The sequence below is a fragment of the Lottia gigantea genome (genome assembly GCF_000327385.1).
Source record: "Lottia gigantea unplaced genomic scaffold LOTGIsca_17, whole genome shotgun sequence".
NCBI lineage: Eukaryota > Metazoa > Mollusca > Gastropoda > Lottiidae > Lottia > Lottia gigantea.
Window position 1 is genome coordinate 1,146,390 of NW_008708133.1, and position 26,050 is coordinate 1,172,439.

General features: G+C 34.5%; 4 protein-coding genes across 4 annotated transcripts in view; 1 reads left to right on the forward strand and 3 right to left on the reverse strand.

Annotated features, from left to right (window-relative positions):
• Positions 1-4,114, reverse strand: part of LOTGIDRAFT_158484 (hypothetical protein) — a gene marked incomplete at both ends in the record, with an annotated part of 7,605 nt that extends 3,491 nt beyond the window's left edge. The window contains 3 exons of the mRNA XM_009051639.1: positions 2,001-2,328; positions 2,946-3,026; positions 3,968-4,114. Coding sequence (XP_009049887.1) covers positions 2,001-2,328; positions 2,946-3,026; positions 3,968-4,114 — 556 coding nt within the window. The remainder of the gene's footprint in view (positions 1-2,000; positions 2,329-2,945; positions 3,027-3,967) is intronic.
• Positions 4,115-6,225: 2,111 nt separating this feature from the next.
• LOTGIDRAFT_158485 (hypothetical protein) lies at positions 6,226-10,934 on the reverse strand (the record flags this gene model as incomplete). The annotated part of the gene is made up of 9 exons (XM_009051640.1): positions 6,226-6,572; positions 7,298-7,429; positions 7,653-7,757; positions 8,429-8,554; positions 8,948-9,168; positions 9,378-9,627; positions 9,892-9,990; positions 10,248-10,316; positions 10,913-10,934. 9 exons carry the CDS (start codon positions 10,932-10,934, stop codon positions 6,226-6,228), a joined length of 1,371 nt encoding a protein of 456 aa, XP_009049888.1.
• Positions 10,935-15,431: 4,497 nt separating this feature from the next.
• LOTGIDRAFT_203651 (hypothetical protein) lies at positions 15,432-17,195 on the forward strand. Its single transcript, XM_009051641.1, has 3 exons — positions 15,432-15,470; positions 15,696-15,774; positions 16,283-17,195. The coding sequence occupies exons 2-3, from the start codon at positions 15,696-15,698 to the stop codon at positions 17,059-17,061; spliced, it is 858 nt and encodes a 285-aa protein (XP_009049889.1). The 5' UTR covers positions 15,432-15,470; the 3' UTR covers positions 17,062-17,195.
• A 1,427-nt stretch (positions 17,196-18,622) lies between these two features.
• On the reverse strand, positions 18,623-20,233 carry LOTGIDRAFT_231062 (hypothetical protein). Its single transcript, XM_009051642.1, has 4 exons — positions 20,175-20,233; positions 19,881-19,932; positions 19,245-19,691; positions 18,623-18,966 (listed from the first exon to the last, which is right to left on the reverse strand). Exons 2-4 carry the CDS (start codon positions 19,930-19,932, stop codon positions 18,641-18,643), a joined length of 825 nt encoding a protein of 274 aa, XP_009049890.1. The 5' UTR covers positions 20,175-20,233; the 3' UTR covers positions 18,623-18,640.
• Between the last annotated feature and the right edge of the window lie 5,817 nt (positions 20,234-26,050).

The following is a 26,050-nucleotide window of genomic DNA, read 5'->3' on the forward strand; positions in this document are numbered from 1 at the left end:
AGAATGTACGCGATTGCTGAATGGATTTAGTGAAGAGGCCACAGTGTATAAGGGAGGTAAGCAAAATCTTTTTGTCTGAAATTTGGAAATTTGGTTGATGTTTAATGTGGGATGTTCTATTATTGTTTTAGGTTTGTGGTCTGATAATTGTGACAGTTTGGTGTTGATTGTTTTGCTTGGTATTTTCTGGTGGTAATTTATGATTTCTTGATATTGTTGGTAAGTATGTTTGATGTTTTGTAGGAGGGGTGGTTCAATGATGGTTACTGTGTAACTAGGGTCGAGCGGATGTATGTTTCGTAAAGGGATGTCTAGCCAATATTTGAATAGGGCCATCCAGGCATGTTGAAATGTTTGAGTATAAGTGAATTTATAAATGATTTGTATGAAATTAATTGTTATTTTATTGTTGAAATTTGTTATGTTGAGGCCACCCTGATCCAGAGGCAGCATGAGAGTTTCTCTTTTTATCGTTTCCGGCTGGTCAGCCCAGATGAATCTAAAAATCAGTGTGTTGATCTGTTTGATGATGTCAGGGGATGGAGGTATGATTTTCAGGACGTATTGGGTGATGCTGACAAGGTAGGTATTTAACGCCATCAGGGGTTCCCTGAAGGAGAGATTCGTTGAGCGTTGCATATGTGTGAAGTGTAATGCTGTAATTTTGTTTATGATGGTTTAAGTTTTGAATATAGTTCTTCCCGAAGAAGATGCCAAGTATTTTGATAGTATCACTGGGGATAAGGTCCGTCACCGAACTGAACCCGTTTAGGTTGATGAATTCCGTCTTGTCCACATTCAGCCTGGAGCCGGAAGCAGAACCATACGTACTTATTTCAGCGACGATTTCTGATAGTGAATTTGGAGAGGTAAGGATGGCCGAAATATCGTCAGCATGCTGAAATATTTTAATCTGTGATGGTGAGTTGGGAATTTTGATGCCAATTATAGATTCATTTTGCAGTATTTTTGATGCCAAAGGGTGAATTGCCAGAGAGTATAACAACATAGATAAAGGACACCCTTGTCGGACAGACCGTGTGATTTTGAATTTTGAGGTGAACGCACCGTTGACCAAAGCTGAGCTGTTGATATCAGAGTATAAAATTTGGAGCCAGTTGAGAATATATGTGGGAAAGTTTAGAATTTGGAGAAGGCTGTGCAGGTAATTGTGCTCGATTCTATCAAATGCTTTCTCCTGGTCGAAACCGACAAGGGTACCCTTCATCTGTTTTTGTTCCATGTACTGCAAGATGAAGTGGATAGATTGTAAGTTATCCAGTATGGTTTTAACTCTTCCGGCCCCAGTCTGGGTGGGTAGTATGAGTCCATCTAGAACTCCGGATAGCCGATTGGCGAGGATTTTGGTGATGATTTTGTAGTCTACTGTTAGAAGGGATATAGGTCTATAATTTTTTAGTTGTTTGTGACTGCCTTTATTGTTATATGAGATGGTGATGATTGCTAATTTTTGAGTAGGTGTGAGAGTGTGTTGTAGGTATATATTGTTAATTAAGTTGGTCAGTTCCTCGACCTCCTCCTCAGTGATTATGTTGTTAACTCAGAGTAGATAGGTTAGATGTTTGTAGATAGTTGTTGATTGTGGTCTGTGAAATATTTTGAGAGGTGTAAAGGTCTGCATAGTATTCTTTGACTTCTGGTAGTATAGATTCTTTAGTGGATAGTACTTTACCCTCTATATTTTCTATTTCCTGGGTTTGTTTGTTTGCTGAATTTCTGATTTCAAATAGTTTGTATATTTCGGTTTTGCTGACGTCAGGGCTGGTATATTCTTGTTTTGATCTTATAACTATGCCGAGGTTGAATTCTTGTTCTAGTTGGAGTATTTTTAGTTTAGTAGATGTTATTTCTGGGTGGTCTGAATTGTGGAGTAGTTCTAAAGATTGAAGTTTAAGATTTAAATTTTCTAATTGAAGTTTCTTTTCATTATATATTCTAACTGAATGTTTGTTTGAAATCTTCCCACCTGTCCAACTGACCTTCAATTTGTTTATTCTTATGCCAATAGTCTAGATAATATTTGATATGTTCAATGTATTTCTCATCCTTCAAGATTTGTGTATTCATTTTCCAATAACTTTTCCCCCAACGGTTTCTTTTTAATCTGAGTTTTAGACTGACAGCCTTGTGATCACCGACGGACTGTGGCAGATGTTTTATTTCTTGAACATTAGGTGTAATTGTTTTGGAAAGGTAGATTCTATCAAGTCTGGCTGCTCCTGTTTTAGTTTTGCTGTATGTGTAAGATTGAGTGCTGGGGTAAGTTTGTCTGTAGATGTCAGTAAGGTTTAACGAGTTGATTGTAGTCTGAAAGAAATTTTTGGTGTCTTGTTTTAGTGAGTAAATTTGAAGGTGTCTTTTAGTGTCTATTGGTTCGAGTATAAAGTTGAAGTCGCCTGATAGTATGGTTTCGTTTGTGTGTTTTATGTTCTTGTTCATGTACTCTAGAAGGTTGTTGTAGAAGATAGTCTTTTCTATGTAATCATTAGGTGCATATATATTAATTATTTGTAATGTTCTGCTCGTAGTTTGAATTTCAACGTGTAGGAATCTCCCCTCCAGAAAACCCTGAGGCGTCAAATCTTTACAGGTTATGTGACTTTGGACCAGGGTGGCCACTCCTTTAGATTTATAGGTGCCGTTATTATTGAATATGTTGTAGTTAGATTGTGATTGTAGAAGCTTGATTTCCTGTATGCTAAGTAAAGATGTTTCCTGTAGGTTAATTATGTGATATTTATGAAATATAGATGTAATGTTACTGTATTTAAGGTTGAGATGATGATTGATATTAATAGAGATGAAGTTAAGAGCGATGGTTGAGTGTGGAGGGGGTTATATAGGGTGTTTAGGTAAGTAGGGTGTTAGTTTTATCTACCTTAAGAAGATTAAACTTCAGTTTGTATGGGTGAGGTTGTCCTCACCTTCTTCTCTGTATTTTCTTCTGAATGATCACTAGAATTATCTGAACTGATTTCCTTCCGTTTTAATTCATCTCCGTTGAGCTGTAAAAAACTTTCAGATATGTTATTATAGGAAGTATACTTTCATTTAAGTGTGATATGTGTAGGTCTATGTATAGTGGCCCAGACTTAGAGTCTTCACTCGTTTGATTTGTTTCATCTTCTAGAGTGGGAGGTGGTGAAATTGGTAGGGGTGGTGGTATGTCAACCAGCCTTTTGGGGGTGGAGGATATAGGTCTAAATTCCTCTAGCTCTTTTAGGGTACGAGAGAGAGCGTCCAGTACTTCAACCCTGTTGTCAGTTGACGCTAGCTGAGTGTTTGTCTGCTCAACATTGGTTGATGTGACTGTGTTGACAATGGGAGGCTCATTTGGGGCAGTTTGAGGGATCACATTTGGGGTGTCAGAGGGTGGTTCAGGTCGGGGTTGAGGTGATGCTGGAGCTGGGATTTGTGTCCCCCAGATAGTCGTCATCATGCCTGGGCGTTGCTCCTGTTTGTCATTCGGACAGCCGTTAGCATTGTGACCGTACTGACCGCAGGCATAGCACTTTCTTTGTGGTTGAGGCTGGCCTTCGTACCTGAAGCTAATTTTCTTTCCGTTGATGTACATTTTGGAAGGGATTGGTTTTGTAATTGCTTTCACGTATGCCAGTCTTGTTCCGCTATTGATGGATGGGAACTCCCCAAAGTTAGTATTTCTCATGCTTAAGACTGTACAATATTTTGCCAATTTTTTGGTAATGGATACTGAGTCCAGTTGGTATGGGGCCCCGAATACCGTAATGGTGATATTGTCAACGGGTTCCTCCAATACCTCTTCCTGGCATTCCACCACGAGAAGTTTGTGTCCCTTAATCATAACATTGTCTTCAAACTGTGCGAGGAATCGATGCATATTGCTGTCGTTGTTGAAGGTTAAGTAGAAGCAGTTAGGCTCTACATTTTGGAGGCATTTAATGTGTGGAATTGAACTGCTACTTACATTCTGTATGTGGTAGAGTATATCGATGGATTTGATTCTTTCGTAGGTTTCAGCGGCGACCCATATGGCTAACGTATTCGTTCTTTTGAAGGTGTTTTGTCGAATCATTCCATTGTCGGTGAGGGTAACTTTTCTGGTTACTGACATTTTAGATCTCTCTAAAAAACTGTACACATTAGATACAATACATTTTTTTTTAGGTTTTAGATAGGAGTTTATATGCTAGGCGGCTCCTTGCCGCACACAATAGGTAAGTATCACAGCTACATTCTGATGGTTATGCACATCGATACAGTAAAAGTTATTGTAAGTAGAGGTATACTTTATATATCTGTGCTAAATATTCTGATCTATCTATGAACCATGGTGTAGCTGAACGACTTCTGAAACAGGTAGGTATGGTTACTGCACTGCTGAATCCTCAGGTAAGTATAACTAATTGTTAACTCGAAGGCTCGCTTAGCTTAGTTGCTCAAGAATGTGTTCTAACTAATCCGTTCTAATAAAAACGAGTATACTCGTCATTCTTGATCTTAGCCAAAAGGCCGAGAAGCGATCGGCACAGTTTTGAATATAATGGTTTGATTGACGAGACACTTTGACACATTTAAACATACGTGTAGTTTGTTTTGGAATGGTCAGCACTACTGTATCTTTTCACTTAAACCATGTTTATGAGCTAGTGTGCCATTAAAACCTCAGCACTTATGACCTAATTTTGAACCTTCTACCTTCACACTATATGCTATACTTTCACTTAAACTATGTACCATGTTAACATTAACACACTTGCGACCTGGTTACATAATCTTTTTAACTCTTCAATATCTGGTCTAATTTAAGTGTAATTTGTTTCAAATTTTTCCCTATAATTCAATTATGCATATTATATGATGTATTTATTTAAAACTGTAAAATTGTACATTATGAATCTATTCGTATTTTTTCTGCAGAGTTAATGAGAACTCAAACAAGAGTTCAATAATTTTCAATAATGCATATTAATTTAAGCAAATCGACTATGACTTGAAGTTTTTCTCTATTTATCTTTACACTGACAATATACGTTGTTAAAAGCTTACAGGCTAGAAGTTTCAAAAGGCCCAAACGCCCCGAGATAATTAATAGGCATATTCAAAGTCCAGGCCGATTTAACGCAAAAAAAATATATATTGTACTCATAAACATCAATGAATATCAAAACGCATTTAGAGGATTCTAACAAAATAATTTTTGTAGAACATGTAATGTAAATATGATTTGTCCCAAATATCTCACGACATCAACCGACTTATTAATAATTGCATTTAACATACTTATATTGGTATATAAAATACCAATACTAAATGTACCTTTTTAGAAGCTTTTAAGAGCTTGCCAAAGTGTTACCGATTGTTATTCCAAATTATTAATCCAATGATTTACAAGTGGTTGACTAGCAAGATACGCCCATTCCCTGATAATTTTTGCCAATCTGTGTCAAATCGCATACTACTGAACCAACACACAAAATTTCATAAAATTCTGACTTAAACTGTCACCACTATCACAAGTCACATTTAACATAGCCTATTTATTATTTGTGTATCATTGAAATCGGACAAAAACGGTAATCTGTATTGTGTTCAAAAACAATTTTTTACGCTTTTTACCTAAATCAGATGGAATTTTTATAGTCTCTATTGTACTCATTTACACATTTTACTATTTCAAGGGCAATTACTCATTTTCCGTTTATTGAAAAATCGTCAAATTCGAAATTGACCAAGATCTCTTTGTTCTAAATGATCACAACGAATATCAGATGGAAACTGTTGTCTCTAATGTGTTGACAAACACATTTTGATGCGTTTTTACTAAGTCACGGGCAATAACTCAAGACCTGTTAATAGAAAAATCGTAATATTCGAACTTGACCAAGATTATATCAATACGACTGGGCACAATGAATTTCATTCAAATCAGATACAAACTGCCAAGTGTGGACGGACCGACGGACTGAGGGACAGGAGCCACGACAATATACGACCATATTATATAATTTGGGCGTATAAAAATGGATCGTTTAACTACTAAATATAAGGTACAAATTTACACATTGATATTCCGGTTCATCATTACCTCTATACTTGATGCTGTTATGAGATAAAATTTCTACAAATTCCATGGATGTTCTCAAACCTAAACATCTCATCTTATTGTTATAATCACACACGCATCTATGAGTCTTAAAAAGCAACAGAAATGAACAAATCAAATCAATATCTTTTCTTTACGACTACTTTAAATGGTTTGGGAACAAGAACAAGTCCTTTAACATCAGGTTCTATATCAACAGATGTGCCTGGTGCTGGTGCAAATTCTAATTGTTGGAACAATCCTGCCAATATTAAATGTAATTCCGCTTTAGCCAACGGTTCTCCTAGACACACACGTCTGCCAGCACTAAATGGAAGCCAATTGTCAGGTTTTGGTGCCATTTTACCATCTTCGGTTAGGAATCGCTCTGGTTTAAATTGGTCCACATTAGGCCAGAATTTGGGATCTACATGTAACGCCCATAAATTTGTCATCAACATTGTTCCTTTTGGAATATCATATCCACCTGGAAATTGAGAAAGGTATTGATATAAAGATATACAGTCAACTATTAAGTAAGCGATCGAGAGAATACTTCGACCACGTACTGTTCAAAGGTGGTTGTTCAATTAAGGACCAGCCTGTACAGCCATTCTTTCAGGACTAGAACTAGAACTAGATATTGACCCATAGATCAGATCATTTTATTATGGTCATTAAGTGGACCTCCACAACTTGTTTCACGTTTTACTGGTTATACGAACATGAACTTGACCCTTCAATAAATTTGAGCCAAAGACTTTAGTTAAAATCTTGATGTCTAATATTAAAAACCTTTGTCATTTGTAATAAATATATTATACAATAGCGAAAAATTCCAATGGTAGAGCATCAATTGTAGAGCGATATGGAAACATCAAAACAGAGTTTTACGCTATGCAATCTTCAGACAACTGACCTATTTCAGCCTGCGTTCCTACTTAGTCTCATGTCTCCATTATTTCGAGACAAGTTCAGAACGTTTGTTTAAAGACTTGAACGTTTGAAACTCTGAATAGCAACACGTTTCAGGTTCCGTTTTAATATTTCTATGTCGCTCTACAATTTAAAATCAGAAATGTTGTACTACTTGTACTCGACTAATAAAATGCAAAATGTCAACAATGCATGTTGAATGATTTTAATGAATTAGGAATGAAGAAGATAACCATAATTTATTTACAGATCACAGATTATAACCAAAGAACTTACCAAGAGTTATGTCACAGCTTACTTTGTGACCGACACCAAGAGGTGCAACTGATCCAAGTCTCATAACTTCGTGTAATACCGCATCAGTATAGGCTAAATGTTGTCTATCATCCATTTTTAAACAGTGACCACCTTAAATGTTAGAATAATAGTTCAAAGAATCGATGTTTATTTCTTATAATTTCTTTTAGAATCGGAGAATAGGCCTATGCTAACCAAATTAAAAATTTTGTGATTCAACAGGCGTCTTAATATAAAGAAAATATGGAATATTGATCAGTGTTAAAGCTGCTGTTTTTTTCTTCAGGATCTCTTGATATGGTATTATAATAATACCGACTATAAGATGATTTACCTGATACTAAATCGACTTCTTCTTGTATTTTCTTCTGAACATTTGGTACACCAAGAATAAACATCATAGCCCATAATAAAGTTGAACGAGATGTATCATTTCCAGCTAAAAGATAACAAAAACTATATACTTGAATAATACAATAGTAAAATATTTCACCATCAAAATAGTACTCAATGCATCAATTGTAGAGCGTTATAGAAATATTGAACATAATTTGAATCAAACACCAACAAGAAAATACAAATGAACTCTAATAATACGCTATTTTGGCAACTTTAATTGAAAATAATAATCAGTTCTAAAGACTATAACACAAATAAAACCTGTGTTTAACTGAGAAGCTTTCAATCGTTACTGCTCCTAAGCACCCTTGTCTCGAAATGTAAACATGAGTAACAAGCAATAATTCCGTTAATAAAAATATTGTCCAAAGTACGGCAAAATCGAGAGTAAAAGTAGTATAGTAGTGGAATCCCCAAAGAGAAGTACCATCAAGTGTTTCGAAACGAGTAAGCATGGTCTGCTTCGCGCGCGACACTAGTCACTTCTATACGGGTCAACAACATGATTCAAGTTCTGTTTTAATATGTCTATACTTGAATAATAATAATATAATATCGTCTGATACCCGCTACAGACGACATTTTGTAAGGATGTCATTATCGGTGCCTGAAGCTTGATAATATGGCCTTCTTGCCTAACAGGAAGGAAACCAAGAAAGGCAATGTATATTTGAAATTCTGAAGAGAAACAGATGGACATTGACATCATACCCAGAAACATATCAAAGACTATCAAAACGATGTGCATTGGTTGAAAAAACGCCATGTTTTCTTCTCCTTCTGATGCTATTTCTCTCTCAGCGTGTAATAGACTATCTATTAAATCATTCACTTTTCCTGAAATATAAACTCATTAATGCTTCAGTAGCTCTACTATCTATAATACAGCTTCATTAAAAAATAGACCAAAACATCTTTTCTAACTTCTGATAGCTATTTTGAAAGTTGTCGGCTGTCTATCAGAGGCTGGAATAGAGGCAGATGTTTCGGGCTACATTGGAAAGTATGAGATCTCAGCTAATTAAAAATACTGACGAGAATAGAAGTCTACTATTTGAAAGCTAAGGTGGCTGATTTATTTAAACTGCCGTTAGTGCTAAAAACATAACTCTACATAATAATAATCACTGAAAATCCATGAAGACATCACACTAACTTTCAACTCCATACAAGTTTATAGTCTGGTACTATGTGCCCTTTACATCAAGCTAGAGAAGATACAAGTCTTACCAGATTTGAAATTTGCTCTGTGTTGTTCGACATGTTCACCAATCAAAAACAAAATCCTTCCTATTAAACTCTCTAATTTCCTGCAGGATTTAGTTTTGTAAATACCAAGTCGAGCAAAAATGGAACAGATATTTTCAAACACAATTCCACTGCTTGCTACAGATGTTTGTTCTTCAAATAGTTTCAAAAATTCTAGATATTTGGGATCGTCATATTCGTAACTAAAAATAAAAATAACTTGGTTTGAAATGAAACTATTACAATGAAGATTTCTGAGTATGACCGAAAATAAGGTTAACATATTCCAGGAAAAAATACTAACATCTTGCGGAAATAAAAACATAAGCTGTTGTGAACCATTAATTTCTTTTCTAATAATGTGACATTTCACATTAGTTATGCTATAATGATAGGTACATATAGTTACTACCTGGTACTGAAACAAAATCCAGCAATTATATTTAGCGTAGTGTAAAACATGTAGGGTTTAGGATCAAAAGGTTCATTTTCTTTTAACATCGCTTCTACAGTCTTAGACACTGCAAATTGTATTTTCTCGTTCAGACATCCTCCAACCATAAATAACCTTATTGCTCTTGCCGCCACCTTCCTCCTTAATTTCCAGCCAGTACCATATGACCCAAAGATAATATCTTCGCTGTTGTGCATGGTTATATCCGCTTAAGGAAAATAAAATAGGGTAAAATACGCTAAGTGTCGTATTTACGCCAGAAATTTGACTGTAGATCAGGTCTCGATAACCGTTATTGAACGTTCCTCCTGTAGGCATGTACATTAGTCGTTTCAATTGCTTCGAGGGACAAACTGGCAAACTGGCTCAATTGTCGAGGCTAAATTCAAAATCTGGCAACTCTGTGGAGGCGTCATAGTCGTAGGCCAAACAACTGTGATATGGTTCAACCTCGTTGACCTGTTTTACTTACTTGTGTAACCAGTAACTCTATCTGAGGTCTGTGCACCTTTCTTCAACAAAGCTTCATTTATTACTTCTAAATTATTCAAGATGACACACTTTTCTTGACCTGAAAAATGTTAAGAATAACTTGCTAGACATGGAAACATATGATCAAAACTAGTCTATAAATTAGAACTATATTACATGTACTTAAATGAAATAACTGTCCACCTTAAGCGTACAAATTAATCCAAAGTATCATCGACATAACAATTTTATCAAAATCAAAGATAATTACTCCAGAAATATTAGATGGAACCGTGCCTAGAAACTACCAAAACTTTTTGATATACATTATAAGTGTTCATCAAATTTCGAACTTACCAAAATAAATCATATAAACTGGTCCATATTTTTTCGCCAGATCTGTACATATCTTTCCTATATATCCCTCTGAAAATACTAAATTGTAGATATAAAATTGGTGTTCCACCAAAAGTTTCAAGTTTCTCCCTGCTTTACACACTCACATACACCTTCTTCATGTTTAACATTTCTCATAATGTACAATATCCACCTTATTCACGTTTAACATTTCTCATAAAGTTCAATTACCAACAGTGGACCATATTAGGTGAAAGAAATAGATAGAAATCAGTTTTGGATAGAAACTTTAACTTTCTTAGCCGAGCAGACATTTAGAGAAAGTTAAACCAGAATAGTTGTCAAGATTCAAAAATGATAAGAAACTTACAAAGTGCATTTCCTATTAATGGCCATCCTCGTGGACCAGGTGGTAGCTTGTATCTCTTCTTAAAAATCAGATATGCCAAGAAACCTGTTGAAACTCCAACAAGGAGAGTATTCGTGATTTTTGATTTTGGTAATGATCCCCACACTTTATCTGGTATATACTTTGCTAATAGCTCTTTGACATATTCTAAAGACTCTTCAAACATGATTAAAGACCCAGGATATATATCTATGCCAAGATCTGAAAAAATTAATTTTGCAATTTATCCACAGTTTGAATAAGCTGACCCACTTACCCTGTGATAAATATTTATACATGTACTGTTATTTGTCTGTGTTAATAACTTTCCGCTATTGTTATTATTGTTGTATTGACTACACAAATGACACCCAAATGTAGCTCTGTATTCATTAGCGATATCACAGTAGCTGTACAAACTCCTGCACCACTCGCCGCCCCTCCCTGAAATACAATGATTGAGGTAACAAGCTACTACCCACAACAACAATTAATTGTAAAACCTTAAACCTTTAAAATGTAGTACAGATTTCCTCTCTGCTGTCTATCAAGAGACAATATTACTACGGATAAGATAAAAGTAGGTCGCTAGTTAATAACAAAACCGAGTTGGTCCTATATATAGTGTATACTTTCTTTGTATTGAGATATATTGCCCTCATCAAACTATATCATTTTTATTCCAAAGATCTGTTTTATTTAATACATAAATGAAACAGACTAAGGAAAGAATTCATGACATTCTTTTAGATGTATATTCGTTAACCAATGAAATGTTGTTACCTGAAGCGGATCAAGAAGTACGGGTTAAAGTTAGCATACAGTAAGCCAGCATACTAAGAGATGTGGACGATTGAACATGTCAAATCGACCAAATGTAAAGTACCGAATTTTGAGCCTTTTTGTTTTCGAAATTGCTTCAAATTTTTAACATAGTATCTCACATCGTCATGTTCTCTTTTCAAATATAACATTTTCTTAGTCCCATCTCTCTTACATTTCATATGGAGGTCAATTAAAGACACGTAATATTTTAAATGTTTATTATAGTGCTAATAGTTTTGCAACGTATTTCGAAGCTAAGCCGTCATAATCACTTCAAATATATAAATACATGTACTTCAAATCATAACCATCGTATGTTACGTCATTCCTAATTCGAAATACGAATTCATTTAAGTTTCACCTCGCTTCCTTTTTGTATGATGGCCCATCCACCATATTCTGTATATTCTCAGCAAACAATAAGAATTTAGTGGTAATTTTCGAGTCTTTTAAATTTAAATCATAGATCATGTATCTCACACCAGTCCTTATTCGAAATACGTGATCATCGAAGCGCTATCTCGTTAACTTTTTGTATAGTGGCCCATCAAAGACAACAGCCATAATGCTGATTTTTTTTAGGCTTAACCGTCACCCATTATATAATATTTTAATCCTAGTTTATCAAAATAGTCGTTTATCGAAATAAGAAATCATAAAGTGCCATCTAGTTTGATGGTATTTATCTCAAACTAGTCCTTATTCGAAATACGAATCCACCTCGTATACTTTTTGAATGGTACCTCAACAAAGACACATACCATAATGCATACAATAAGAATTTTGCGTTATTTATTCAGCATACAATAAGAATTTGGTAGGTCTCTTTGGCTTAGCCGTCATAGCAACTATTTCATTTTTAACCATGGTATGTTAGACCATTACTCATTCGAAATCGTTGCCACATGTGCCACCTCGGTAACTATTTGTCAAAGAAACCTACCATTTTCCGTATATACTCAGCTAACAATAAGGATTTAGTGGTATTTGTCTCGGCTTAGGTGCGCTACAAATTATTCAAATTCGAAACATAGTATCTCACACTAGTCGTCATTCAAAATATGAAATCGTAGAAGTGCCACCTCACACTTTTTTCTGGCAGTTATGAAGTTGGCGAAGTTAATATATCGTTGTTCATGGTCTGGGACTGTATCATAATCTCTACAAAACAGAAAAAGCTCAGCAATTTGGTTGCAGTTGTATTGAGAGAAAGTATTGAAAGTATTGAAATGCTGAAACGTCAACTGTATGAAATGAACTTCTTCAAAGCAGAAGCAAATGAATTGCTCTTGATTCTAGTACATAAACTAATCTTGTGTCTGACTAAGAAATTGGGAAATTGGATGACATGATCTTATCTGCTGAAGGAATGAGGCTTATTCTAACGTGAATATTGTTTCTGCCAACATATTTTAAGCCAGACAGAACTTGGTAATTTAGCATATAAAGAAAAGAAATGGAAAAGGTCAGAGGAATAAGAAACTTTTCTACAGGTCAAAATAATAATGAGGATCTATCTGCTGTCAAGCAAGCAGGGGAATGGCGGCACAAAAGAGAAAGATACCGGTTCTATAGGAATACAGATACTTGGGAAGTAAGTCAAGCTTCACGACTGTGGCACCGGAAAGACCAAAAAAGAGTTTTTTGCGACGCTCTAACTAGCATTGTATGAAAATGATGTGATTTACGTTAAAAGTCAAAACTGATTGACTGATGTTGTTTAACACTCACACCAAGTTTCACCGAAATCCGTCAATAATTATCCCTCTGGAGTGTTTACGAGCTAAAAGTTAAACGTTGAACCTCGTGTTCAATAACGAGCGCCTTAACTCAAATATTTGTTCCGATTTTTCTGATTTTCAATAGGGTTCATCCTTGAGTGATTACAAACACTCACAAAAGTTTTGTCAAAATATGGGAAAAAAATGAGCCTCTAGTCAATATACTCTCCACCATTTCATGTGAGTGTATAAAAAGATTGCTTTGTCAATTGCAAGCGTTAACAGAAAGTGAAGATGTTGTCAATCCCTGAGTCAACACACTAAAATATATCACTGACCAAATTTCACATTTCAAGGGAAGTGGCTGTGCTTACAAATACTTATATTTCGAAAGTAGTATAATTTTAACATGAGAAATACTGAACTCTTGATGTTCTATTATCATGGAGTAAATTCATTGTTGAGCAAATCTGATATATTATGAACAGTTTCTTCGATACTAGTATATTACTATACTGTTAATACTATAGTTAATGTATCACATCACATCCAGCGTTGCTTTCAGCGTTGAATCCAGCGTTGATTCCTGATGATAGTTTTAACTGCAATTTCCAGACACGTTGGGTGTCAATGTAATATCTCGGGGTATTGCGGTATCCAAGAACACAATTCAGTTTTATGTTTTATTAAACATGTATTTAAAACACTGAAATATATGAATGAATGAATAAAATTCAACTAGTTGGGAGCTGTCGTAAAGGGGACTAACTACATTATTCCATTTATGTGGTAAATATAAGTAAATGCTGTATTTATAATAACTTACCCTGTAACGGGGTTTTAAGACAAAACTAATTTATATTAATTTAAACAATAGAACTTTAACAGCTGAAATAAAGATAATTATTACAGATGAAACATAGGCTACATTCTAATGATACTTTAGTTTAACCTTGAAACTGTAAGCTAATATAATTATATTTTATGTAATAAATAGTTAAAGATAAAGAGTAAAATAATAATGTGAACTTATATAAATATGCAATCATACTCCCATAGACACCTACACTGCCCAACCCCCACCAAGACAATATAAATTACACATACCTGAAAGTATACTGAAGAAGTATTATAAGAGTATCATACAATCTAGTTGTATAAAAAATACAATATGGTGTTTGTTTTCCCAGATCTAAGTCTAACGTGAGCATAGAAGGGAGGGGACAGAAACAAGCAAACATTGACTGTTGCCAAGGAGATGCCGAAAAATGCTCACCCTGATCAGAGCCAACCCGTTAAATTGAAGGATAAGACTAAATAGGAAGTGAAGAGTGTTAATTAATGATTGCTATGATAAAAAGTGCTCAATTAAAAGTATATTTGTGACAAGCAATAGATTTATATAATCTGATCTGATGTACACTACATGGTAGAAATATACCGGCGATTGCGGAATATTACTGCACATGAATGGAAAATTATGTATTGACTGAATTCATCGTCCACAGATATGCCTGATGTATTATGTAAACATAGACTGGCTCCAAAAGAACTGAATCTACCTTCATTGATGTCCATTGCATGAGACTTTACATTACATTACGCATTACATAATTGTAACCATATGGAAATAGAGTGTTTCATCGATGAAAAGAAGTGTAAGATTACAAGTTTGGAATTAAATTAAACCATCGTTATCAACTTTTATTTTTGTACCTAAAGAAGACAAACCAGTAATAAAATCTGTTCCATAAGATATCTATAAGTTAAGAAAAAAAGAATGCTGATAATCCTTATATACATGTCAGGTATCTCGACTGGGCAACAGTTCATTATAGTTTACCTCTCATACAGTGAAATCATCCTGTATACTTATAACTTAAATTATTGCTAACGTATACTTACAACTGTAGCAATATCGGGGAATTCAAAATGTTGACCTAAGCTCTAAAAACAGATTCAAAGGTTCATAGCTAACATACTAAGTAATTTTGTACTCTAAAAATCTTGTGCGTTTTGTGATTAAATAATTCATGAATTATATAAGGTCAGTTGAAATTTTGAATTCGAATGTCGCAATGTGATTAATAATCACGTGGAAGAAAATTGTTGCAAGACAGAACAATACATAAACCTTGCTTCAATGATTGTTATCGTTCCATCTGGAAGTATTTATGTTCATGCCAACATTCTTTGGCCCCAATTCTAATGTTATCTTATCAATAGTAACCTTGATCCAAATAACCATATATCTCTTAAACACACGACCAATCCTTTCACAATTTGAAGGTAAGAATCTAGTTTTGAATACTTACTGATATTTCTGCATGGTAATAGCTCAATTAGGTGAAGAAGAGTAAGACGTAAACAAATACGTTATAATACCACCTACCGCAAAGCTTTATTTATTTTTTTAAATAGCACAATTAGTAGTTGGAGCTGTCCCGACTTGCATGCTTGTTGCTTTCTCGTGTTTTGAGTTTGTAAAATTTTCTTAATTCTATTGTTTTCAAGATGTTCGGGTTTTCCAACTTATGCTGGTGGTGGATTCTGAATTTCCTACTGCACTGTGAAACCAGAAATGAAAGAGCCGGTAGGTAATGCAATTCTAGCACAACCCGTCTAAAGGTCCAGGTTTCAATCCATATAACACGTTAAACCGGTTTCCCCCTGACGGCGCTGACATGTAAAAAACAACTGAACGAGGCCCCGTGAGTTACAGTTTCATATCCCTCGATAATTGGAAATCGAAAAACAGTTTGCTTATGCCACTGTCCCGACCAAGATTCTTTATCTGCAAACTGCACGACGTTGCTTGTCTTCAAGTCCAATCAAGTCCAGAAAAGTAAGATGTAAACCTCAAAATCAATTGAATATATTGTATGATATTCTGGGTACTATTGCTGATAAAATTGGGAATGAGACACTGCATCTATTGCTACCTTCCTAAATAGTATCAATTATCTGTAATCTATTATCAAGTTGAGAACTTTCCCGTGAAATATTACATTCCTTGTTCGGCATTTATTTAATGATCCACATTTAAGGCAATACACAACAAATTGAAAGTAATCGTTTCTTGGCTGTTTCATTGTTTTTAGATAAAATTGTGTGGAAAAACAACGACTTTCCAAGATCCAATCCATTAAAGAATTTTCACAAACTTAAAGGTGGTTATTTCAACCACGGATCACTAACGATAGATAAAGATCCTGCAGGTGGAGATCAAGATGTCATGAAAGTCTTCTACAAAAATGGAACTTTTTCCTTACCAGCAGTACATACCTTGAGAGGGGCTCAGTTTTATTGTTCACCTATACCTCCCCAAACATCAATGACCTTATCATATCAGGTATATTTTAATCCTGGATTTGATTTTGTCATGGGTGGTAAGCTTCCTGGACTGTTTGGTGGAGCGCATGCAACTTGTTCTGGTGGTAGACATTCTACAACCTGTTTTTCTGCTCGCTTGATGTGGAGAGAAAATGGCGATGGGGAAATCTACACGTACATTCCGGACCAGTCTGCTAGTTTCTGTAATAGGACTGACGTTGAGTGTTTACCCATTAAAGGTACATCTCTTGGTCGCGGGTCATGGAGATTTAAAACCGGAGAATGGGTCAAAATTACTGAACACATCAGTCTAAATAATGTAGGTAAAGACGATGGTTTGGCTCAGATTTGGATAAATGGTAAATTGGTTTACACGGCAAAGAACATTATATGGCGAGTCAACGAGAATATTAAAATAGAAGGGTTATTTTTCTCTACGTTTTTCGGTGGGGCAAGTCAACCATGGGCTGCACATAAAGATGAATATTCTTATTTTAAAGATTTTGTTCTGACAGAGGGAGAATCCGTTCCGGTTGTTGGTAAATAAACAACTTGCATAAATATATATACTAATATATTCATTGCAAAACTATAGTTTATTTCATTAACTATTCGATGTTATTTTATCCTTACTTTAACTTACCATGTAAGCGGTTGCATCAAATATAGAACACACTACCGATGTTTGCCAAATGATCATAAATGTAGACCCTCCCCGACCACTGATCCCACTTTTTAGTACAAAAGCGGAGAGGTGATCAAAGATGCCACAAAGCAGTCTGCTAATAGGCGTACAACTAGTGTTACTTCACAATGAGAATCCGTTAACAGCATTAGTCGATATCTTTTAATTACCATTGACAATTCAATAGTGAATAAGAATCAAGTAGCACCATGCAGGCTTTGGCGTGAAAGTAAATTCGTAATATGTGAAGGGCTTACTTTAAACGACTATTATAAGATTAATGGTTCATGACAACTTCGTACAGATTAGTTTCCTCTTCTGAAAATTTTTCTATGTGTTTCTACTTTGGAGGAAATATCACTGAAATGTCAGTGATTTGAATGAGATTTGAATCATTACGCAATTTAAAATCAGGTCACAAACAAAGTGTCTTAAAATACAAGAGTCTTGTTTAGATTGATTTGTATTTAAAAACGTGCCAGGAATAGAATCTATCTGATCACATGATACCAGAGAAAACTTGAATTGAGATTGAACAAAGAAAGAAGCCTCCCAAAAAAACTCTCCATAAAACATCAGATAATTAAACCGTGTACATTTTGCTGTTTTGCTTTTTTTCAATTTTAAAAAATATTTATGCCGAGTAATAGTATATTTTATTGTTGTATAGTCATGCTAGAAATTGACAGAATTGAGAGGCTATAATTCAACCTTCGCCAATGTTAGATTCATTGATACGGCCATGAAAGGCTGACATATTGCCAGGTAAATTGGCAAGAGCAGACAACTCTGTCTGAAAACGATTTTTATTGGCTAGAAAAGCGTAGTATCCTAATTGAAAAATTAATTGAAGCAAAGAGTGTGCATCAAAGTGTGTATTTATATAAGCGAATCGCCTACACCGATTTGCCTACAGTACATATTTATTTTAGCGATTTACCAAAGCTCTTATCCAACAGCACTTTGGTACGGTTTGTTTGAGATTCAAGATGGCGGGCAGCATTGACAACAAGTAAAAACATGGCGTCATTTGAACAGAATCAGATGGAACTATTTTGTTTTCAATATGGCGATCTCTGTTTGATATACGAGGGTAACTAGCAGCATTTTAGTCCCGAAGATGATACGAGTGACAGGGGTTATGTTCCAATATTTCGTCGTATCTATGCCTAGTCTATGACAGACTAGACGATAGAGATCAACTTATCCTTTGCATTCTTTACGACTTTTGCAAATCTCAGATAAAACACTGATTTCACTCTGTAAGATACTGCGAGTCTTCACTGGCATTATTATGTATCGAAAATTGTAAATCAGGTATAGAGAAACGTTCAATGCTTGAACATAACGGTTTCGGCCATGCATGTAGTTATTAAGAGTTCACTCAAAAGTTATTTTGTGAACAAGTAAAAAAAAATACATCAAGCACTTCAGGATTTATTTATCCCAGCAATGGCGGAACTGATGCTCCCATGGACAAAACAAAATCTTTGAAGTAAGAATAACAATCCTTTTTAGCTCCCCACTCTTTGGTAGCTCCACCAAAAAATGTAGAAAAGAAAATTCCATTGATTTTGATATTATCCTTGACTCTCCATACAATATCTTTAGTATTCATCACTAATTTACCATCAATCCAAATTTTAGCGAAACCATCATTTTTACCAACGGTATTCAGATGAACATGTTCTGTAATCTTAATCCATTTTCCTGTTGGGAATCTCCATTTCCCACGACCCAAGGATGTTCCTTTCGCTGGTGAACAAGCTGTGAACAGAAAAAATCTATCATTTATGCAGTATGGATAGAAGAGGTCTACAATATGTCACCAAATATTTAATATTTCAAATTTCTTATCGAGTACGAGTTTGACCTCCATCAGTGTGGGGTACGTCAAATAGCTAACAATGTGTTCGGTATATCTATTGTTCGATTCGATGATACTTTCTGGAAGCGAACGTCAACTTGTCATCAACTTACCTACCTGATACTTTCTGTATCCATCCATAGTATTATTTAATTAGAATTCATAACTCATTGCTTACCTATATCTGACCTATCACAGAAGCTAGACGGTTGATCAGGAATATAGGTATAGATTTCACCATCACCGTGTTCTCTCCACATCAGTCGAGCTGAGAAACAGCTTGTTGAATGGCGTCCACCAGAACAGGTTGCTATAGCTCCACCATATAATCCAGGTAGTTTACCACCCTTTACAAAATCAAAACCATGACTAAAATACACCTGGTAAGATAGTGTCATGGCGGTATGGGTCGATGAAGGTTGGCTGTAGAATTGAGCACCCTTCAATCCCCGTATTTGGGAGTAAGTGCCTTTCTTGTAGAAGACTCTGAGAACATTTTGATGACCACCAGCTGGGTCTTTAGACGCAGTCAGAGACCCATAATTAAAAAATCCGTGTTCCTGTGGGTGGAAGTTCTTTAAAGGATCGTCTACAGGAAAATCATTGTTTCTCCATAAAACAGAGTCTTGAAAGGTAAGAATAAAGGTCCTGATTAGAATTCACGAACTGGAATCAATTTCTATCATAAACTTCACTTTTAACAACATACATTTTTGCGACAAGTCTTGTTATTACCTTAAATGTAATGTCACATCACCGAGCGTGCACTTTAGTAACAACCAGCAAATATATGGGAAAAAATATCATACTTTACCTGCTCCATATGTTGAATGAAAAAGCACCAGTAGAGGTAATATCGGAATCATCTAAAAGAAATAATGTCATATACATTTCCTTTTCTTAAGATTACATCACCTATTATTTGATGATAGGTATTGTCGTTTATAATTCTCTTGAGTTGAATTCGAAAACTCATCCAATATTTTATTTAGATTTAGAAATTGAATATCGAGCAGTGCACCAATTGAACAAGAAGCCCATACAGCAAAATGATAGCGTCACTTTCAGACAGTGCTTGCTTGTATATAAATATCAAATTCAACTTTACCGTCGTTCATCAAAGCAATGTTGAGAAGGCTCTGTTTTCAAGTCTATCTTCTACAGTTTTATTCAATCTTATCTTAAGTTCAAAGGAAAGGTCAAGAATTATGTGATTCAAAACATGCTGTCTTTTTTTTGTAAGAAGATGGTACCCTTTTTCTGAATTCTATCTTATCTAGATCCTTATATCGTGAGAGATTACATGATTACATGATGCCTGCTTTAGAAATAAAATTGTAACGCCTGTGAAACCAGCATAACAATCAAAGTTTCAAGGTCTGTAAAAATATAGACATATTTCATTGTTGCTATCTTGGCAACTTCATAATGAATTCATAATTTTTGTGACATTTTTGGACCAAATCATTATATGGATAGGTGAATAAAATATGTAAAGCACGTGAAGAATTTAATAAGGTTCAATGTTTTTAACAGAATCGGCCTTCACGCGTGTGTACGCAAGTCAATTTGTAGAATACAGCAGAAAAATGCCAATATTTGGATCTGCAAGGATCCAATAAGAAAATGTTCAAGGAGATAAGGCTGACTGCCATAATTTAAAGTAAGCTATAGGCAGGTTGATAAACAACATAGGCCCTATTGGCGAATTATTAGTTGGAACTTTTCACAAGAGGAAGTAAATCAAACATTATTTCATAATGAAAAGTGGTATCAGGTGTCTGGAAGAGTAAGCATACCATACCCTGCCTGGCTTCACGCCGCTTAACATACACAACAAACATGACAAACGGGAATTTACAAAAAACAAAACGTTAAAGTTCAAGGGATATAACTCATGAAAACATAATATTTATTTAAATTCAAGTAGTTCAAGGGAAAGAACTGACTACAAATGATATATTAAGAGATTATTAGGATAAGACAAGATGTTGCCAAAACCTGCATCTAGGAAGAAGCATTTCAAGTGATCAGAAGATTAAGCATAAGAAACTACATCCTTAATTGCTGCATAAAGAGTAACTTGAACGAGAGGTTAGTTTGTTATACACTTATTGGTTTAGTTTGCTATGAACAAGGTTTTCAATTAAGTTTTGATTTTTTATTATGCGACAATCAGATCATGTTTGTAAACATGAAGAAATTTCTCTTATAAACTCTCATAATGGGCATCTTGTGGACTATCTTACTTACTCGATGTCTAGCTGGTTATATTGAACAAGACCGAAAATAGTGCTATGCCTGCGTTCGTTTCTATCAGTATCGCTGTATTTGTAGTATTTTGTTTAACGCTCTAACTGTTGTTTGGGAGCCGCGATGGCTCAATGAGTAATATGAAGGTCCAGGGTTCAATCCCGGCATGGGTCGAGATGATACCTTCGGATTTTTCAGTGCGGTTTCCCTTGTGATAGTGTAGGTTGCAGGGTTGTCACGAAAAAAAAAACTAGTCGTTCGGATGAGACTATAAACCAAGACCCCCTGTTCTACAGGCTGTTCACGTTAAAGATCCTGGGCAGTTGGAAATCGAAAAGAGTAGGCCTAAGCTTGTGCCGCTGTCCTGACAAAATTTCCTTCGTCTTCATCATCCCAATTAGGAGCAGAAAAGTAGGACGTTAAACTCCATTCTTTTCATTTTCCAACTGTTCTTTCTTTTCAAAAACCAGTCAATATGTCTTTATATTAGGATGTGGTTTTATTTTAGTACTACATATAGGAAATGAATACGAAATGAAGGGAGACAATTCAATTTAGGTATTTGTTTCAAGGGGTAATTTCAGAAATTAGTTATAGTGTGCTAGATTTTTATTACTTAGATCTACGGCAATTATTGAATCAGTGTCACAATTATAGATTGTCTAACATCATATTATCTAAATAAAGTGATTCCAACCGTAACATATCACACAGCTTCCTTTCGATAAGAAACTAATAACAGAACAATGCGTATTTGCGAGATTATCAGCAGTGGCAGAGCCAGCATTCCAAGACTGGGGACTGCAAAAATATTGAGGTTGAGCTTTCAAATTCGGCAGTACCGTGGAAGCGCCATATACACACCTTCCAAGAAGCGTCTGAGACGGTTCTTCCCCAAAAAATCATGACTTTTATTTTGTTATTATTTCGCAATAGTAGATGTGTCTTTGATGGTGGCAGTACAGTCAACTGCGTGACTAACGGTTCTGCTGTAAAATTCGAGAAGTAAACTGTCTAAGCTGTCTAAGTCCTTTGTTCTGTTCCGCTTTTTTGTGTCGAGCTTAAGTCGTGATGAGCAGTGGCGTTTCTGGGAAACATTAGTTGATAGGGCCGAGCATGGGGCACAGCTATTCTTTAAAAAGTGTAAATTGATAAAATATTTTGAGAATGTGTTTCTTGTCAGGTAGTGATAATGAGAATGTAGGCCTTATTTCTTTTAGTTTCTGAGTAGAGATTGTGTCGAAACAAGGTATGGCCATGCTAGTGCCAACGTTAAGGATTTGAGTTAGGAAGGTATAGCTGCTACAATAAATATCAGATGATGCCTTAAGTAAAACTAATTAATAGCCACGAAAATTGTGTCTATGATTTATTGGCCTAACACTCTAGAACCTACTCAATCCTAGTAGCACGAACACCTTACACACACCAACAAAATACTCCACACTTCCAATACCTGTCAGTCTGGATCAGTTTTCTTTCAGCATTCCGTAATCTTAGAATATAAGTCTTTATGGATAACAATCTCACCATTTCTTAAACACGACGTTTCGACAAGATTCCACTGGTCGTTATCGAGTGTACAAAATATAACAAATGAAGTACCATAGAGGCAAAACATAAATATATACATGCATGTAACAATGGGACGTAATAAGATTATTATTAAGGATCATAAATATATACGTGCTTATTCTATTCCGTGTCAATCACTAAATGCCTATCAAACAGTATTCTGCAATCTTGCCTAGGGAGTCAAATCTGCTTTCGACTCGATTCGATTCGACCCTTTTCCAATGATTGGAATATAGATCGACCCCCTCAAATAATTACTGTGTATAGTAATTGGTGTACATATAATTGGTTATTATAAATTCTACAAATTCTCACACACTTCAGTCCTCTCAGATTCAAAACAAAATCTGCCATGATTTTGTTCAAGTTAACAAGAGAAGAGAAATCCACGAGTCGGTTGATTTTATTGGTGATAACTGGGCTCTGGACGATCAAGGTACATAACGAGATAATGTTATTTTTATTTTTTGGTCGAAAAAGATTTGTACACAATAGGCCTATTATATGTAGTCTGCAAGTTGTTCCCTTTGAGTCTTTATATTTCCCTCAGAAAAAAACATAAATATATGTGGTTAAATATTTGCCACATTACAGTCTGAATCAGACTATTCAATTAATTTCAACATATATTTGTAATAAACTTATCGACAATACGACTCTAATGGGTTAAGCTATTTTGGAAGTAGTGAGCGATAGAATTTTTTTTTTAACAAATTCAACTGATTGTCGACTGATACATTTGAGCACTAAACGTAATTAAGAGCAAATACTCGAATACGGTATCACAGCTGTTGTGCAAAGCAGGTAACAGTGTTGTATTTGTCTTATTACCATCGATGGGAACAATACTAGAATGCTAGCTTGCAATATTCTGGTATGTTTTTTTTAACATGAAACTATAATTATAGTATTATTAAGATTGTTAATCTGTGATAGGACAGTGTTACATTGTCAGTGAATCGTGAAGGTTAGTTATAAGAACCTCTATAATTACTATCAATCCATGATCTTAGAGAAGCTAAATTACTTTCATTATCTTAATCACGAGATGAAACTAGATATCTTACACCTCAATGATCAGTAAGATCACAATGCCTATTATGAAATAAATGAGTGAAAAACAAATAAGATCCGCTGTTTTACTGAACTATCCAGGAAACAGCGTATCCACGTTGGTATGCATCTAACAGTTTTGAAACAAGTGGCACCTTTTCATTGCAAACCAAGTTCCGTATACCACATTTTATTAGGATAGATTGCAAGTGTGCACACATAAATCATTTTGTTCAGTGCCTTCAATGCATCATTCTGACTGTTGAAAGGATATTTACCTCTATTGCAATTACAGGCATATCATATATAACCTTTTTGTGTTTTTGGTCAAGCAAAACAAATCGTATACAACCAATTACTCCTTCGGTATAAATTTTTTTTTTTTTACACAATCCTGCATTTATCTGCTCGAAACAAAAAAGGCAAAGAATTGACATGTACTTAATATTCTTATAGTATAATTTGAACTTTAATACAATATTTCACTATATGTATATTGCACTACATGTATTTCCTATACAATATTGCACTACATGCACTACATGTATTTCCTATACAATATTGCACTACATGTATTTCCTATACAATATTGCACTACATGTATTTCCTATACAATATTGCACTGCATGTATTTCCTATACAATATTGCACTACATGTGTTTCTTATACAATATTGCACTACTTGTATTTCCTATACAATATTGCACTACATGTATTTCCTATACAATATCGCACTTCATGTATTTCTGTATTTCCTATACAATATCGCACTACATGTATATCTGTATTTCCTATACAATATTGCACTACATGTATTTCCTATACAATATTGCACTACATGTATTTCCTATACAATATTGCAATACATGTATTTCCTATACAATATTGCAATACATGTATTTCCTATACAATATTGCACTATATGTATTTCTTATACAATATTGCACTACATGTATTTCCTATACAATATTGCAATACATGTATTTCCTATACAATATTGCACTATATGTATTTCTTATACAATATTGCACTACATGTATTTCCTATACAATATTGCAATACATGTATTTCCTATACAATTTTGCACTATATGTTTTTCTTATACAATATTGCACTACATGTATTTCCTATACAATGTTGCAATACATGTATTTCCTATACAATATTGCACTATATGTATTTCTTATACAATATTGCAATACATGTATTTCCTATACAATTTTGCACTATATGTATTTCCTATACAATATTGCACTACATGTATTTCCTATACAATATTGCACTACATGTATTTCCTATACAATATTGCAATACATGAATTTCCTATACAATATTGCATTTTATGTACTTCTTATACAATATTGCAATACATGTATTTCCTATACAATATTGCACTATATGTATTTCTTATACAATATTGCAATACATGTATTTCCTATACAATATTGCACTACTTGTATTTCCTATACAATATTGCACTACATGTATTTCCTATACAATATTGCACTACATGTATTTCCTATACAATATTGCAATACATGTATTTCCTATACAATAGTGCATTTTATGTACTTCTTATACAATATTGCAATACATGTATTTCCTATACAACATTGCACTATATGTATTTCTTATACAATATTGCAATACATGTATTTCCTATACAATTTTGCACTATATGTATTTCCTATACAATATTGCACTACATGTATTTCCTATACAATATTGCACTACATGTATTTCCTATACAATATTGCAATACATGTATTTCCTATACAATATTTCATTTTATGTACTTCTTATACAATATTGCAATACATGTATTTCCTATACAATATTGCACTATATGTATTTCTTATACAATATTGCAATACATGTATTTCCTATACAATATTGCAATACATGTATTTCCTATACAATATTGCAATACATGTATTTCCTATACAATATTGCACTATATGTATTTCTTATACAATATTGCAATACATGTATTTCCTATACAATATTGCACTATATGTATTTCCTATACAATATCGCACTATATGTATTTCTTATACAATATTGCAATACATGTATTTCCTATACAATTTTGCACTATATGTA